Source organism: Poecilia formosa, unplaced genomic scaffold, assembly GCF_000485575.1.
Source record: "Poecilia formosa unplaced genomic scaffold, Poecilia_formosa-5.1.2 Scaffold79, whole genome shotgun sequence".
In the NCBI taxonomy this organism is placed as follows: domain Eukaryota; kingdom Metazoa; phylum Chordata; class Actinopteri; order Cyprinodontiformes; family Poeciliidae; genus Poecilia; species Poecilia formosa.
In genome coordinates, this window is record NW_006800018.1 from 847,741 (window position 1) to 864,294 (window position 16,554).

General features: G+C 39.9%; 1 protein-coding gene across 1 annotated transcript in view; it reads right to left on the minus strand.

Moving 5' to 3' along the window:
• Positions 1–10: 10 nt before the first annotated feature.
• LOC103141045 (junctional adhesion molecule C-like) overlaps positions 11–16,554 on the minus strand; it is a 37,452-nt gene continuing 20,908 nt past the window's right edge. Inside the window, exons 2-6 of the mRNA XM_007556467.2 lie at positions 4,900–4,968; positions 4,705–4,818; positions 4,481–4,633; positions 3,776–3,978; positions 11–712 (exon numbers count right to left, since the gene is read on the minus strand). Coding sequence (XP_007556529.1) covers positions 602–712; positions 3,776–3,978; positions 4,481–4,633; positions 4,705–4,818; positions 4,900–4,968 — 650 coding nt within the window. The 3' untranslated portion in view covers positions 11–601. The remainder of the gene's footprint in view (positions 713–3,775; positions 3,979–4,480; positions 4,634–4,704; positions 4,819–4,899; positions 4,969–16,554) is intronic.

Consider the following 16,554-nt stretch of genomic DNA (forward strand, 5'->3'; position numbering starts at 1 on the left):
CACATAAAGACAGTTACAAAGTCAGCCTTCTGTGACCTTAGGAAGATTTCCAGGACGTCCCATGAAAATCTAGAAACGTGTTTAACTTTAAACGGATTGATCACCGCAACGGTGTCTTCCTGCCTAAAACGTCAGACGGCTGCAGCTGATCCAGAACGCTGCTGCTCACGTTCCCACTAAACCACGGAGACGGAGCACAACACCCCGGTTCTAAAGTTCTTCCAATTGCTCCCTGTAGCTCAGAGAATATACTTTCAGATGCATTTGCTAGTTTACAAATCTCTGAACAGCTTAGCACCAAAATACATTAACGACCTTTAATCAACCTTTCAGACCACTCAGGTCATCTGGTTACGGTCTGCATGCTTAGAACCAGAACCAAACACGGAGAAGCAGGATTTAGGCTAAATCAAGGCTAAAATCCAGTCTGCTTAGAGCTACTTTTGTCCCTTAATCATTGGAACATTGACGAACTTATCTGAGGATTTTGATGATAAGCAACTTGACAAAACGTAGCGCTTGTTACTGAAAATGTGCTACAAAAATAAACATGACTGACTGTTTACAACAGTGACAAACACGGTCCGTTTGATGGAGACAGTTAACACTTACACACTTCCATCTTCTGGGGTGCACACTGAGCATGTCCTGCATCGTTCTTCGCTCGGCAGTAATACTCGCCTGCATCTTCTTTTATGACTGAAGTGAATCTCTGCGTAGGGAGAGAGAGTGAAACACGTCAGAATAATACAGGCCCCTCCTGCGACTGCACTTTTCTTTTCTTCAGTCACTTGCTATTTAAGAACATCTCAACACATTACAGGATGAAGACTCTGGCTTTGCTTGGCACTGACGGTCACTACCAAAGAACAAGCAATGACTTTCACACCATATTAATGCTAACCACTAATAGACCAAATGTGACTTGTCAATCAGGCAAAGTTATATTTAGATGAGTAATTTAATTTGAATTAAACTTAAATAGGAAAATTATCTGCTCACTTTTCTTGACAAAGTGGCAATTTGGTTAAAGAATCCTTTGCTAATGCTCATTTCTTCAGGATTTAGTGCAATAAGGTTAATACATATGTTAGCATAAACAGGTTTTACCCCAGTTAGTTTTCATTTGTAGATGAACATACATCTCAGTAAATAGTGCTCAGCAGTTTATTGTCACGAGACAATTTGATTAGTATTTCACTGTCGACAGCATGAACTCAACAATATTTCAGTTTTTTGCATCGACCTTTTCACTGCTACGATCTGTTGCTTCATTTCAAGCGTGTAAAGCAGTCGCAAAGTGTCAAGAAAAAAAGGATCAACAAATTAGAGTTAAAGATTTTCAACAAACATTTTAACTTTTGTCAATAACAGGTTTCAGCAGGGAAACATAGTGAGGAATTGTGCACGTCTCCATCTAGCTGCCAGTCATCAACAGCTAGTGGGACATGTGGATTTTAGCCGATACCAATTTTTTTTTTTTTTTTTTTTGTCTGAAAAATCGCTTCCCTACTTCAAAGCGTTTTCTGATGACGTTGCTTGTTTTAGTTAAAGTTGTTTCACATAACCAAAGTCAAATATTTACTTATTCCACCAACATTAACTCAATCTGCAGCTTTTGTCCCATTTTTCTGTTGTTACGTGTGCAGACTGGACACACTAATAGGTTTAGCAGTGACACAGTACCAGTAGGAATGTGTTTTAATGATTCCAACACAAAGTCAAAATAAAACAACTAACTTTAGCCATTAGAAAGTCCTGCAACAGATGGTCTAACCACGATAGAGTCCAGATCGGAACAGCATGTCGGTCTGGGATTACGCGACATAGAGACAGGCTAAAGCCACAGCAGATCTAACACATGTTCTCCTGCATTATGCGTCCTGACTCGTGATTACCTTCACTAGCTGAAGACAAGTGTCCCGTTTCAAAGCAGCACATACCAGCTTTTATATCTGAAATTCTGTGTCCTGAGGTACAATTGCTTCTTTTCTAAAGCATTTCACTTCATCTTTGTTCACAACAACAGCACTAAATGCATAAATGTTGCATATACAGGAGTGTTATTTTCCTTCCATATAATGCAATGTAAGGTAAGTTATAGTATGGTTAAAAACAGAGGTTGGGTAGAGTGGCAAAAAAGCTGCACACAAGTAACAGTAGAACTACTTCAACATATTTTTATTCAAGTGAAAGTAAAAATGATCCAAAATTGCTCAAGTACGAGTAAAACAAGTGTTTGGTAAAAAGGCCACTGATCAAATCATCAGTTATGCAATATTTAAAAATTACACCAAAGTATACAAAATTGTGGAAATTTTGGTATTTTAAAGACCAAAATGAATATAATTAATTTAAATTACAAAATTATAAAATAACAAAATCATGTAAAAGAAAGATTTTTCCAAATCCAATTCCAAGTTCTTTCAATATAAACATATGAAAACTTCAACAACTTTAACAAAACCTGGCTCACACTGGGCACGTTATCCGGATATTTTACTGAAGTGAGAGCAGCGATACTTCATAAAGTAAAAGTAAAAAGGTCAACATAGTGAAAACACTCCTAAAAGTAACCTCTCAGAAAAAATTACTCAACTAACTGAATAAATGTAACTCTGTGTAAACAGTGCAAAAGTAAACTCTCCATGTTCACCGTTTCTTGTGTTTCATTATGTAGGAATAACGATGCAACATGAAACCACCAGCTGCATTTCCATTAACCATAAAATTGAGTAAATTGAACTTACAAAAATGAATTTGCTTAATGGAAACATGCTAATTTTGATCTCTTTTCTTTTGGCAGTATCAAAATGGGTTCATTTCGCAAAACTGCAATGGAAATCGCTTCACACAATGTGATCAACAACCGGATGTGACTACTGGTGAAAACAATGAAGAAGACAACAGGAAGTAGTATGAGGATGGATTTTTTTTTTTTTTTTTTTTGGACAACGAGCAGCCGGCTCCACCAGAGCTCTCACAGCTGCACAGTTCATAAAAGGTTCCATGTTGTTCAAACATGTTGAATCTTTAGCAGTTCTGTGAAATCACAAACTACAAAATCCCCAAAATGGCACGTAGGTATGAGGGGTTTGTCGCAGCGACCCCTGAACGAGATGCCGACGTCTCCTCTGATGGCTGATAGATGATGAGCGCTAGTACCACGGCTGAATTATGAATGCATTTCATGAAACGATGCAACCATCGCTGCCATGATTTCTCATGACTTATTGCGTGAACAAGGTTATTCAAATGAGATTTTAATTTGATTTCTTATTTAATGAAAACAACTCAAGCGCAAAATTATGTTTTTGCGGCATCAATGGAATATTGACAAAAACTCCATTTGCAATGGAAATGCAGCTACTTTGACTTTGTTCTTAACACTTTACAGCTACTTTTTCTGTGAAGACTGGAACTGAGCGCTCCTTTTCGAACAGGCTAGGAGAGAAAGTGAGACAGAGCTGAAGGAACCATTTTGAAATGTCTTTCGTCTTGACCGCTCTGCCTGGTTCTGAGACAAAGAGCAGTCGGCTGGTGCTGGGTCACATCTGACGGCTGAGAGCGCAGCAGTCTAAGCTGTGCTGGAAACTAACCTAGAATTGAGGAATGTGCAAACGAGGAGAGCAGATTCCTGTCGCGGCCCGAGCCCCTCGACTGCCTCCCTAAAATATCTGCCCCTTCCCCTGGGCATTAGGCCACTGTCCCCTCAATGCCCCGCCCACGCCCCGCTTGTGTGTCCTTGCCCAGACACGTGCACCCGCATACTGACCAGAGTTCCTGTTCCTGTGTTGAGCGTGTATGAGGAGTTAAGGAATTTGGGACTGGACTTGGGGTCCTCTGGAATCTCCTCGCTGTTCTTGAACCACTGGTACTGAGACTTGGGGAAGCCCTCCTCCTCCATGCAGCTGAGCTCGGCTAACTTCCCGAAAGGCACAGACTTTGGAACGCTGCATTTTGGCACCACCGGCTTCACTGTGGTGGCACAGAACATATGACACGAATCAGGACAGTACATCTCGAGCTTTTACAGTCCAAAAGCATCACCGAGGAGAAACAAACTGATGTCTACAAATCAGCCCGAAGCTTTTAGAAAGGCCTAAAACTCATGGGTCACTGAAGTGGCACCACTGACAGGACCTGGCGAAAACCAGCCAGAAAACGTCACCGAAACACGCGGCGCATGCTTTCTTTAGCACTGCAGTTCAGAACAGATGCAGTTTCAGAGCCTTCCTCTTATAGCCCAGAACACGCCTTTGCAGCTGGGCAGTTCTGAACGCATCCTAGAGAGTATGCCACCCAGGTCAGTGCGACCTACAACAGGGTTTCACTTTACAGCATCCGCAGTGTGAAGTCTGCCTTTTAAGGGCAAGGTAGCGGCTCCTGCTCTGCGTTTCCTGTAGGTTTTTTTATTTTATTTTTATTTTCCAACAGAAGCACACAGAGTTCAATTGGGGATGAAAAGAAGCCGAAGTACCTCTCACTACGAGGTCGATCACAATCTCGTCAAATGACTTGGCGTCGTCAGCGGCGGTGACCTCACAGCGGTATTTGGCTGTGTCTGACCTTGTGGCGTTGGTTATCACCAACGTGGCCGGCTCTCTGATCACAGCTCTGTTCTCCAAGTCACCTGATGGGAGAGATGAAAAGAGTTGAACAACAAGCAGCAGAGAAACAGCAGCAGCTGACGTTGAGCCTTACCCGAGATCTTCCTGTCGAAGTAAACGTAACTCGGCTTGTTGTTGATGATCTTTTTCCATTCGATCCGTGGGTTTATTGTGGATATGGACTCAATCAAACATGACAACTCGACCCCTGCAAAGGAAGAGAAACAGCAGGTGATGAGTTCATTCTGGGGCTGTTTCGGGTTGTGCCGTTCGGTCGTTAAGCTCTTACTGTTAAATTCGTCTGTGGAGGGGAATTCCTCGCTTGTTTTTAGCACCACTGCCAACGCACTGAAGTAACCTGCAACATAACAAGCAGGGAGGCAACATAAGACTCTGGATTTTCATGATGAACTGATGATCTCGTGCTACATGTCCAATCCAAGCTGGTTCCGCTGATGTTGGCCTTGTTCTAACACCCTCCCCGGGGAAGGATTTCATGCTTGTATTCAATTTCACAAACATAATCAAAGGGAGCATAAAGTCTAAATCTGCGGGACAATCTGGACAGGCAGAAGTATTTCTCCTCGCTTTGTTACTGTCCATCTTCCAGTCGAGTGTGTGCAAGTCAGCGTGGGTGTGTGTGGAAGTTGAGGGTGGGGAGGGGGGAAGGTCGGGGTGTTGCTTCTATGCACAGTGGATAATTGTGCAGGGAGGCATGTGGCCTTTTCAGGGCGAGCTCACCATGGCAGTAGTTTAACTGCCTGCCGAGCCTCTCTTCCCCCGCCCCTCCTCACTGTCTATCTCTGGGCCTGATGCTGCTGTCCATGTGGGACTAACAGTGCAAAAACACCCCAGAAAGATGTGAAGGATGGGGCGGTGGGAGGGGCCTCCGCTGAATCATCCTGACAGCCCATGGTCCGCGAACAAATTCGTGGAAATCACTTCCACATGACTGTTAAGCGAAGAACGCGCTCATCAACACTTAGATCTGCTGCGATCTAAAATGATGGCCTGGCTTTTGGATGCAGGGTCACTGAAAATCTATTTCCGTCAGGCTATTTTCTACTGAGCATTCATATCAGCAAGATGCTGCTTTCTCGACGAGGATATGTGGCAAGCATTGGAAGAGTTCAGGCCCCCAAAAAGTCACGGCGAAGCTGGACCTGAACCACCAGAACTTCGAGGCGTAGGAAGGGCTGAAGAACCAATCAGTGAAATATAGAGAGATAGACATGATCAATATTGTCACCGTCCTACAATAATGGCCTAAAAAGATGACTTGGAGAAAAAAAAAAGACACTTGGCAAAAGATTACTTAGGCCAGAACTATATTAGGAAGGTGACAATGTTAATATATAACATGTTTGATAGAATATTCAATAATTTCTCTGAACGCCGATCCAGAACCACATAGCACATAAAAAATGGAAAGGAAAGGAAAAAAATGTGGATAACACAGGAAAAGTCAAGTCACCAGTTTGGCAGTATTTTAGACACTGATAACACAAAAATAATCAATAATTAACTAATACGAAACAACAATATTGTGATATGTTTTTCAGCCGTGGTCCTTTCAGGTCGGGGATGTGAAACTGAACAGGACGGGCCACAAGTGTGCGACGCCACCGGTGAATGTCCTCCAGTAGAAATGGTGCAGTCAGCCTCTAATTAGCGGTGGGGGGCTTAAGCCCTCTGATTCAAAGGAAAGCACTCAAACAGGACTAAAGTGACCTCAGCCAACTGGCATCTGAACACACAGCAGAGTCTACGGTCACCTGTTAAAGCAGACAGCCTAAGCTGATTAGCCCAGGCTCAAACCCAAGATCATAACAAGATAGAAGCTTAGACTTAGCTGGTGCTCACAGCCACAACACAACACCAGCGTAAATAGGTGCTCACTAAGGGGAAAAACAAATGCACGGCAGCAGTTTAGGGTTTCGCCGCTGTGCCTCTTAACTGCTTAAAAAAAAAAAAAACAGCAGCGTGGAGCGAAAGCAGAAAATGAGTACAACACCTCGGGAGGAATTTGTGTATAAAAGAGGAAAGGGCAGTATTTTGGATATTTAAAACAAACAACAACAACAACAACAAAAAAACTAATAAAGAATGATCAATTTCAACTGATATGAAACCCTCATAGTGTGATATGTTTTTCGGCCTTATCATTCAACCAAATAATAATAATAATAAAAAAACTGAGATCGAACTATTGGACAAAGAAATTAATGTTTGTTGCTGTGATAAGTACAACCTCAGGCTCCAAGTGTATGTAATGGTTAAATCTACAGCTATCACAATCTGTCTGTCTAATAAGAATGTCTATTTGAAAACTGTAATATTAACATTTTTGTTTACCATGAACTTGTGCCACTGACTGATTTATTGTTCAGATTTCTCTCCCATAATTAGTTCTTCTTTACCTACAAATGTTTGGCATGTAAAAGTCTTTTGTTGTCATCACAACACTGTAGTCTATCCGGGGCAAAGTGGCGTTCTGAATCTGCCAGCTGTATTTCTAGATAGAAATATTGTCCACCTATGTTCTCACACACACAAAGCCGTCAACAGTTTTCCCTCTGCTCTGACACAAGTACTGGAGTTTCCTCCCAGTCCACACACACACTCCTCCTTTATTCAGCCAGTATTAAAGCAGATTAAGTACCTAAGTGAGCTTGACATGGAGATAAAAAAAGCTAGAGAGATGTGCCTTGAAAACAGCTGTCCAGGAAATCACATTAAGCCCCCACACAAAAGGACTGGCTTCTGGCATACTTCTAACCCTTGATTAGAAAAAATATATCCTTGTGTTATTATTTAAAGGCACAGAAGGAACATCTTCACAAGTAAGTAACACGCTACCCTAGAACTTGCATACACATTGTATACAGATTTGATTTACCAAAATGTAGTAGCTCATCAGTCAATTGTAAATTTACCAATTCATGATTCATTTCTGCCACGTTGTCCTCTGCTCTGTATTTCAAAGTAATCTATCTGATTATAAGTAAAATACCCTAAAAATGTTTTGTTGTATAAACATTTTTCAGAATATGTTAGCTGGATTTCTAGTGTCTGTCAATCCAAACTCTCTGCTCTGACGTTAAACCTCCTACTCATAAAACATAAAAAAAAGGCATAAACAGATTTTTGAAGATCAGATTGATGCATGTAAAAATATTGCTAAAGTAACCATCCAGAAAAAAATACCTTCAGCATTTCCCTCCAAGTGTTTTACACTTCAGCAAAAACAAATCCAGTAAAATATCAGGAAGTGCTGATGATGGGACATGGGAGGGGCGTTTCCCGCTCTCTTTCCAAGCACCTTTCTCTGACTGGGCCCAGTTCAGTTCCTGCTGGCATTCTTGCCGTTCTTAAACAACCTCCTAACGGAGCCGGGGATGAGTCCACAGTCACTGTGATCGCGATGCAAGACAGCGGTGCAGATCAATAGCATTTAAATCATGCAGGTGCTCACTGACCTACATAGCAGTTTTCCTTTCTTGCTTCGCTACAGATGTGAGTTGTGTTAATCTGTAAATCTGCAAAGTTGTTTTTTTTTTTTTTTCTCTCTAATCTTCCTTGCCCACTCTATGATGGGCTCAGGCTATTCTCTGTAATCTTAGTGTAATGCCCTCATAACCCACTCTCTCAGTTTTACATCACTGAATAATATAGCAGGCCCGGCGGAGCGGAGGAGTTCTCCGTGCCGGCGCGCTGTAATGAGCTCCTCCTTGTTTGGTAGCGTCTCCTGGGATGCTGCACTTGTCTCCTACGCTACTGCTGCTGCTGCGAGACGACGCCGGCATCATAAATAGAAAGGTTCAATTAAACAACCAGTGATATTCCCCGTGGAACATCCAAACTTCATGCCTGTGGAGAACATTCCCACGCCTCTTTGGAAACTCAAGACATCAAAGTGGCTGCGGCCAGTTTTACGCTGCGATCAAAAGCTGGCATCGAAACTGTTCTGTTAATAATTTTTGACGGTTCTTATTTCATCTGTTATTTTATTTATTTAAACCTGATCAATGTAGATGGTTCCACAATGGTGTAACATACAGTAATCCTTTACTCAACAGCAAAGACTGTCATCACAATAAAATAAAGCCCTGTTCTCTGATTGGTCTGTCACATCAACCAGGACGTTTCCAAGGTCAAGTCCGACAGATAACATACCATATACCTTTGGCTATATTTCAGCAGGGTGTTGTCAGGTGTTGCAGCTTTTTCCTGTAACATTGGTAAGAACAGGCATGTACATTTGGAGCCAGAACAGGCGAACAGCCGGTACATGCTCCTCTGCTACTGCTACCTGAACAACATGGCCTACATACTACTGATTCATATTCAGCACCTTGTTTCACTGTTTCAACACCGGCAAACTAAGTAGCTTGGCTGGTGACGAGTCAAAGCCGTTCACTGTGGGGGAGAGAGAGGAAGACTGGGACAGCTGAGGAAGACTCCACTGGGATCAGTGGTTTTTATTCTCCAGTTAAACCTGTACAGCATGACTCTGTGGTGTTTCTTCTCTGTAGCATCTTATGTCTATTTTTAATCCTCATAAAGGTGAAGTTATTACAGCCAATTAAGTAATTAAGGTTTTGTGCATGTGCACATGCATAGTATTATTAAATAGATGTAGTGATAAAAATGACCTGCAATGACGTAAAAATGTTCTGCTAAATATTTTAGTTCAACTATTAAAGGGATGTTATTGTGTTTCCTTCTGAACAAGTTAGGATAGGTCTATGGGCAATAAAAACCCAAATGGATGTCAAAAAGAAAAAAGTGCAAAAAATAAATTTTGCATCATAGTGTTAAGAAACACTTTGCTGCAAATGTGCTGAATTTGACTAAAATGACAAACTTTAGCCAAAGTTAGTCATTTTACAAACTACTACACTAGTACTTTGTGTAGTAGTTTCTACACTTTGTGTAGTAGTTTCTACACAAAGTAGTAGTGTGCTTTGAAAACAGGCATATGAGCTTAATTGATAAATGGGACGTGAATTATAGGCTTAGAAGCATAAAAAGTGTCTTCTTTTAATTAATTTTCTTGAAAACTTCATTAGTTATTACTTAAATGTGTAATTTTCTCCTATGACGTATGAATTACAGTTTTTATCTGAAGTAGAGAGATGCCATTAGGGTGAGTTTGAACAAATCCTAACAAGAAATCCTCCATTTTAGCTGCTTTTAGAAATTTAAATCTCAAACAGAAACTGCTTATGCGGGTTAAAAAACAAAACAAAACAAAACATAAAGCTAAGTTGCTGAGCTCTTCCAGGTCACATAGAGGTTTGGAAATGATCTTGGCAGATCTAAAATCAGATGATCTGCCTGGTCAGCAGATTGTTACAGCCAGAAACCTCTGGCAGAGTAAAACTGCATAGTCGGACTGAGAAAACAGCAACAGGCTTAACAATGGTCTCTTCCATTGATAATTACTGTATATTGACAGTTTAAGTTGTTGAAATTAACTAAAACCAGCGCCTAGCCTGAGGATTTCTCAATTTTTCTATAAGCTCAGTGCAGAATGGCATCTGTCCACAAAAGGGAAGTTGACAGAACCTGAACTATAGCTTTAAAAAATGTTATGACTTTGATCAACAAAGTCGTAACATAAGATAAAACGTCATTCAACATTAGCTATTCATTGTGAATCTCCTAATGATAGAATGGTAATGCTTCCATGATTTATTTTAATTCTAACCACTAGAAGCAGCTTAAAACATTCTTTTTAAATTATTATTATTAAATATCTTATTTGAACAAAGATATGCGTCACATAGTTTCTCCTCTAGGCTTACTGTGGAGTTTTCCATGGTCATCCCTAAGAAAGAGTCTCTGATGGGAATGCTCTTCTGTTCTTCACTCAGAACTGCTTTTATGAGGTGTAAATGTTTATGCTCTCACACAAACCACCACTAGTTTTATTCCCTCAATGTACGACTACCAACGGGTATAAATGTTTAACATCCAGTAATAGAAGAGAGGAAAAAACATGTTCCGCAAACTGAAACAGAATCGGCAATATGATGGTGACGATGCACGTCTTCCTGCAACATGATCATGACGCCGCGCTCCGGTTCCCATAGAAACACAGGGAGATTTCTATAGTAACAGAATTTCCACCATAATGAGGGTGACCACCAGTGAAACACACGTTTTCCACCTGTTCCCGTGGCTGTGGGAGGACGTGACTAAACGGGCCCCAGAACGGTTCGTTCATAAAAAAGCAGTCAGCTTGCGAGGTGATGAAGACAGGAGGAAGGCTTCGGAGCTGAGCTGGCATGAGGAATGACCCCGGGTTGTTTCGTCACTGCTGCGCTCATCCAGCAGCTCTCCTCCTTCCCCAGCACATCTTTCCCACACATCCACCTGCCTCTGCCTCTCTCCAAACCTCTTAAACATAGTATGAAGTAAAAATACGTAGGTTCCAGCAAAGCATGCTATTTACGCAATTACCCACATCAATGTATAACAGTGCTTTTAATACCAACAGAAAAAATGTAGTAAAAAAATAACAAGATATATAGATTATAACTGTTATAATGCAATTGGTTACATTTATTTTATTTTATTAATTAGAACGCCCTGTAACTCTGGTAATAGTTTCCAGAATATTGGATAACTAGCTGGATAGTTATTGAGGTTTTCTGCAGTCAGCTGCTTTGCACACATGCTGCTTGTGACCTGCCAGCTCTAGTTTCAAGCAGCGTTATCTGAATAAGATTGATGAATGGTGCTTCGCTGTCTGAGTTTTTACAGACCAGAACTATTTCCAAACAGTCAGGTGACTGACAGTGCCCAGCAACAGGTAGGCAAGGGGCAGTGGTGTGTCACTGACATCTCAATAAATGCAATTTAAATCATGGAATGGTGACAATTTCTGTAGCTGCATCTGAAAAGGTAGTTTTTAACTCTTAGTGTGCCAATTGTAACGGGGCTCCATTGCACTATGAGAAATTATGCCTGATCAACATAATTATAACTATAGATGCACGATACCGATACAGATATCTTAGGTTTGGTATCAGATGGCACCAACACCGTTCAGAAAAACAATGCTGAATTGACTTGAAACGTTTCTTATTTTAAACACAGACATAAAAGCACCAAATTACACATTTATTTGATAACTCTGCACCAGTTAAATTACACCAATAGCTTCATAAGCTTGGTCAAGCATGTAAAAACAACACAACTTGGATTTGTTCAGTGAAACCGTGTAAAAAATAAATATGATGAAGAAGCTGAAACTGACAAAAATAACAGACAATATTGGGACTGATATAGACATTAATATCGAATCGGTGGCAACCACAACCTCTGGCTCCTCTTCAGAAAAGCACTGTTTGCTGGCAGATAAATATCCTTTGATGTAAAATGCTTCAAAGTATTATTATTATTATTATTATTATTATTATTATTATTATTACTTGGAGCTTGAGTAAAGAATACTCAATAATGAGGACAAACAAACATGTTTCTGTAGGTTTAGATCAGCCACTGATCTATCTGGCACAGTCTAATACAAAATGCAGATAAAGTGATGAAAAAGAATGTGCGTACAGGCGGAGAGGTTAAAAACAGCATACGGCTACTAGTAAGAAACAAAAGTGTCAGATGTTCCTTCAGCTGCTAAGCAAATGCCACCTCACTGGAGCTGAGTCCAGAGCAGCGCATCGCTCCAAGAGTCAGGAAACCTCAAGTGAATTCTAAAAATGCAGCTATATTAAACCTTCATATAAATGTATTACATACTGAACACGGGTGGAGTGGGCCGCTCAATTCAAGGTGTGTCATGGCATGACTGGCATAGGTTGACATGCTTCCAGTGAAGTCAGGAAGCAGCATTCCCTCTTCCCATTCATCCGTCTGATGGAGTTCTCACAATCACATAAACGACCAAAACAGCCACCAATTTAGGTGCAGTGACGTAAATTACTGATGTGGGAAAGATTTTAAAAAGGCACTAAAAGATCAGTGTTGGATATGTTTTCTATTGGCTGAAAGCTGATGATGTGGAAAAAGAGAGAATCAAAGAGAAACAACCTGCTATAAAAAAAGAGATTCCAGTAATCAACAATAAATGGTCAAAATAGGGCAGAAAAGTCTGATGCTGCTGTTTCAGATTCAAAACTATCAAACACTTTTCACATCCACGGATTATTGAACATCTCTAACCTGGATCTGAGGATAGGAGTTTTTGAAAACTAATAAAATCTTACAATCCTCTGTAACCATCAAGAAATCAATAGGTTGCCCAAGGGGGAGTTGAATGCTCCCATGTTCTTGTTCTTGTTAAAAGAACTTTATTTACAGAGGTGAAAAATGTAAAGATATATATATATATATTTTTTAAGCGATATCTAACATCAAGAGAAGCAAACAATTCAGTGATCAAAATGATCAAACCAAATATAAACAGTGACTGGTTATCAGAAAATGAGGAATTGGTCTGACAGGGCCATGTCCTCCCACACCGTTTCTATCTTCTGCCTAAAATGTCTGCTTCTGCGCTGGCATCATTCACAAATTAAAATGTAATCTCTCTCACAAACAGCAATCCAGTTGCTGTCAGAAACCGACTGATAGCAGTACAAGTTATTACAATGAGCCTGGAAAGTGACGGAAAGTTTAATATTATGCATTTATTCTGTAGTAGTTCTTAAATTGTTGCCAGGTTATGCAGATGTGGTCAGCTAATAAAGACTGCTTGTTGATCTGACTGACAGAATGACAACAAAACATGATAAATATGCAACATGGCAACATGTTGGGGTTTTTAAAAAAAAATTACAACAATGACAGACAAACGGATGAAATGTGAATTATCTGTAAACAGTGACCAGCTAACAGTGTCCTTTCTGTTTTTGAGACTGGGCCGCATTTGATCGTCACAGTTTCAGTAAATAAAACCTCTCGTCTATTTGTGGTAAAACTAGAAGCGGGAACTGCAGTGTTTTTCTCTGGCCTCTGCCTGGTTGTGAAAACAAACCCAACACACTTAGCTGGACAGACACAGACCAGACCCTGGTTTTCACCCTGGTGTTCGTGGGAGCCTCGTCTGGTTTTTCTCACTCAACTGTTTGGTTCTGCTGTCCACGTGTTCGATGGAGCATTCCTAGAACCAAAGAAGAACCTGAACTGCTCTATTGACGCATGAAAATCTAAATGTAAACCATTACTTAGATGATTTTATTTAATACATGAAAAATATCACATTGCAGTTTCAGAAATAATGTCATTGATTGTTACGCTAATAATAATTTTGTTATTTATGCCTTTGTGTTAAAAAATACAATCAGTATGCTTCATATTTCCATGACAATAATTTAAAAGAATGTTTTTATCAGCCAAGAAAAAACTTTAAACACAAATAGTGAGATCAATTTAACTTTCTATGGCACCTCATTATGGGTAAAAAAGGTGAAACATTACAATGGCAGATTATTAGTTACAAAGCTAACTACTCTGGCTTTAGGCGAACATCAGTAGGACTTTCATCAACTTGGTCAAAGTGCAGAAAATGATCACTAAGTACAAAACAACTTGTGTAGACGAACTGATTTGTCCGTTTGAATTGATTTAAAAGTGCAGTCAAAACTTTTCAACAGAATCTGTGAAAGTCGTGTTAAAGATGATCCTATAGTTCCTTGCCAAATGCTACACTTAAAAACAGCAAAGTCATCTAATTCAAAAGTGAAAAGGAGACCATTTAAAACTCTGAGCGCAGCGGTTTTATTTAAAATATTACTGAATATTTTTAAGAACACGTTGACTCTCTAGAAAAATTTGCAGAACACTTAAAGAAAGAGGACCAAGAAAACACAGCAGTGTGAAGGGGTGAAAAACTGTGCTATAATATTATAATATTGTTATATTTTAGAGTTCATCAGCCAAAGAATATATTGACAAAAAAATTATATGGTACTATCTAGTTTTTTAATTAGTAACAGATTAAAAACTCAATATATTACAAAGTTGTATCCTGTCCTTGTTTGCATGTCCTCAATAAATCACTTTATGTTTTCTATTTACTCAGAATAGATTTTGTCTTATTATTTTATATTCAATCAAATTAAAGGTAACAATCTCAGAGAAAAAGGTCACACTAGCAGCAAAGTTTACAAAGCAACATTTTCCCAAACAAAACAATTTCAAAGGCTTATATAATATAATATAAAATGACAGGGGTAGAGAAAGCCAGAAATAGAAAGAGAAAGCCTGTAAAACCGAACAGACCGTGATGTCCCCGACATCCCACAATAACTGGATAAACTCATTCTGTCTCTGAACTGGATCCCGGTATCAGGGGTTTATTCAAATGCTCCGGTATCTTATCCAGGTGTACTCGAACACAGTTTGCTCTGTCTGCAAGAGCTCTTTGTGTATTCATTTATTCTGTGTTTGAATATGCAGCTGCTCCAGGCCGTTATCTGTGAGCCCGGTGAGTCCGGCGTGACCCACGAGCCTCACCGCTGGTGAGGCCTCTGATCCGGCAGGGTCAAAGACGTGGAGCGAACCGACGAGAGGGTGAAGGAGGTGGGGGCTTTGCGGTGGGGCTGATGGTGTCATTGAATGCCTGGGAACCTGTCACATTGTGTCAGCGTTAGCATCTACATCTGGCCCGCTCTCGCTTTAACCCCGAGCTAAGTATGACTAGCTCACAGGACCGGACCACAGAGGAGGAAGACAAACTTTCACTCTTTCACCTTACACGCAGCCGCCGCCACTGATTGCTTTAACGTTTCACTTGTTTGAAATGAGTGGAATCCAAATGTAGTAATGAGTTGCCAATGGAACATGCTGATATATAAAAAAAAACTAAAATAAAAAAATATATACACATTGTGTTAAGCATTATCAAGAGCTAAGGATCTTTTTTTTTATTTTTTCTGCTCATATAATAAAATGAAGATCTAATAATTCAGGACTTGTGTCAAATAAATAAATAAATAAATAAATAAATAAATAAATAAAGGACTTTGACATACAAATTAAACTGATGGTTTAAGGTAAAAAAAAACAAGCACTTATTCCTTCATTTGATCCCTCAACATGTTTTAGTGATTTTAGCTCACGAGCAACCACGAAACCATAAATTTTCTTCAATAACATTCGACATTCATTAAATCATGTGAAACATCTTGGGCCTGAGATAATCAGATGGCTGTTGCATAAAAATAGTCCGGTTATTTGGTGTCAAACTGCCTCTTCGCATGCCCTCAGAGGCCCGGCATGCCAATGCGGACCTTTGTTTTCTGACACAGTTTTCAGGCGGTCGGGGCGAATCACGGCTTAATTAAACAGAACAATGGCGACAGTGTACTGTAACTTTGGAAACAATAAGCATCAAATGCAAAGATATAAAAAAAAAAAAAAAAAAAGGAGGAGACCTAAACGTAACGACAGAAATCCAGGCGTGAGATCTTCATGGAAAACATGATCCGCCGCTGGGTTATATTTGCAATGCGCTGTAATTCGGCCTCCTCGGAAACACTATGACCCCCCCCACGCCCGGCTCTTCCTTTCTGAACACGAATAATTAGCAACACGATCCAGATTTTCTTTTGAATACGCCCATAGAAAATCAATGACAGGATAGATCAAACAGTAATCACAAACAGCTGGATGTTGCTTTGACCAGTCATTGAGACAACCCTATTACTTTGCATATAGCTGCAAAAAGCCAATGGAGCTGATCAAAAGAGCTGCTCCAAATATTTACAAAATAATAACGTGATAACAGTGGTGATTTATCATGATAATGATTAATTCTATTTTATAATGTCAACTAAAACTGATCAACTGATTGGGATTTTTTTTGCTGTTTAGACTATTTTATCCAGTGAGAGATACCTGATATATTTAATAACTAACAATATATCTGAACATTTTGTTCACTTGCGCTGTTGTATGTGCGAGATGGCCTTAT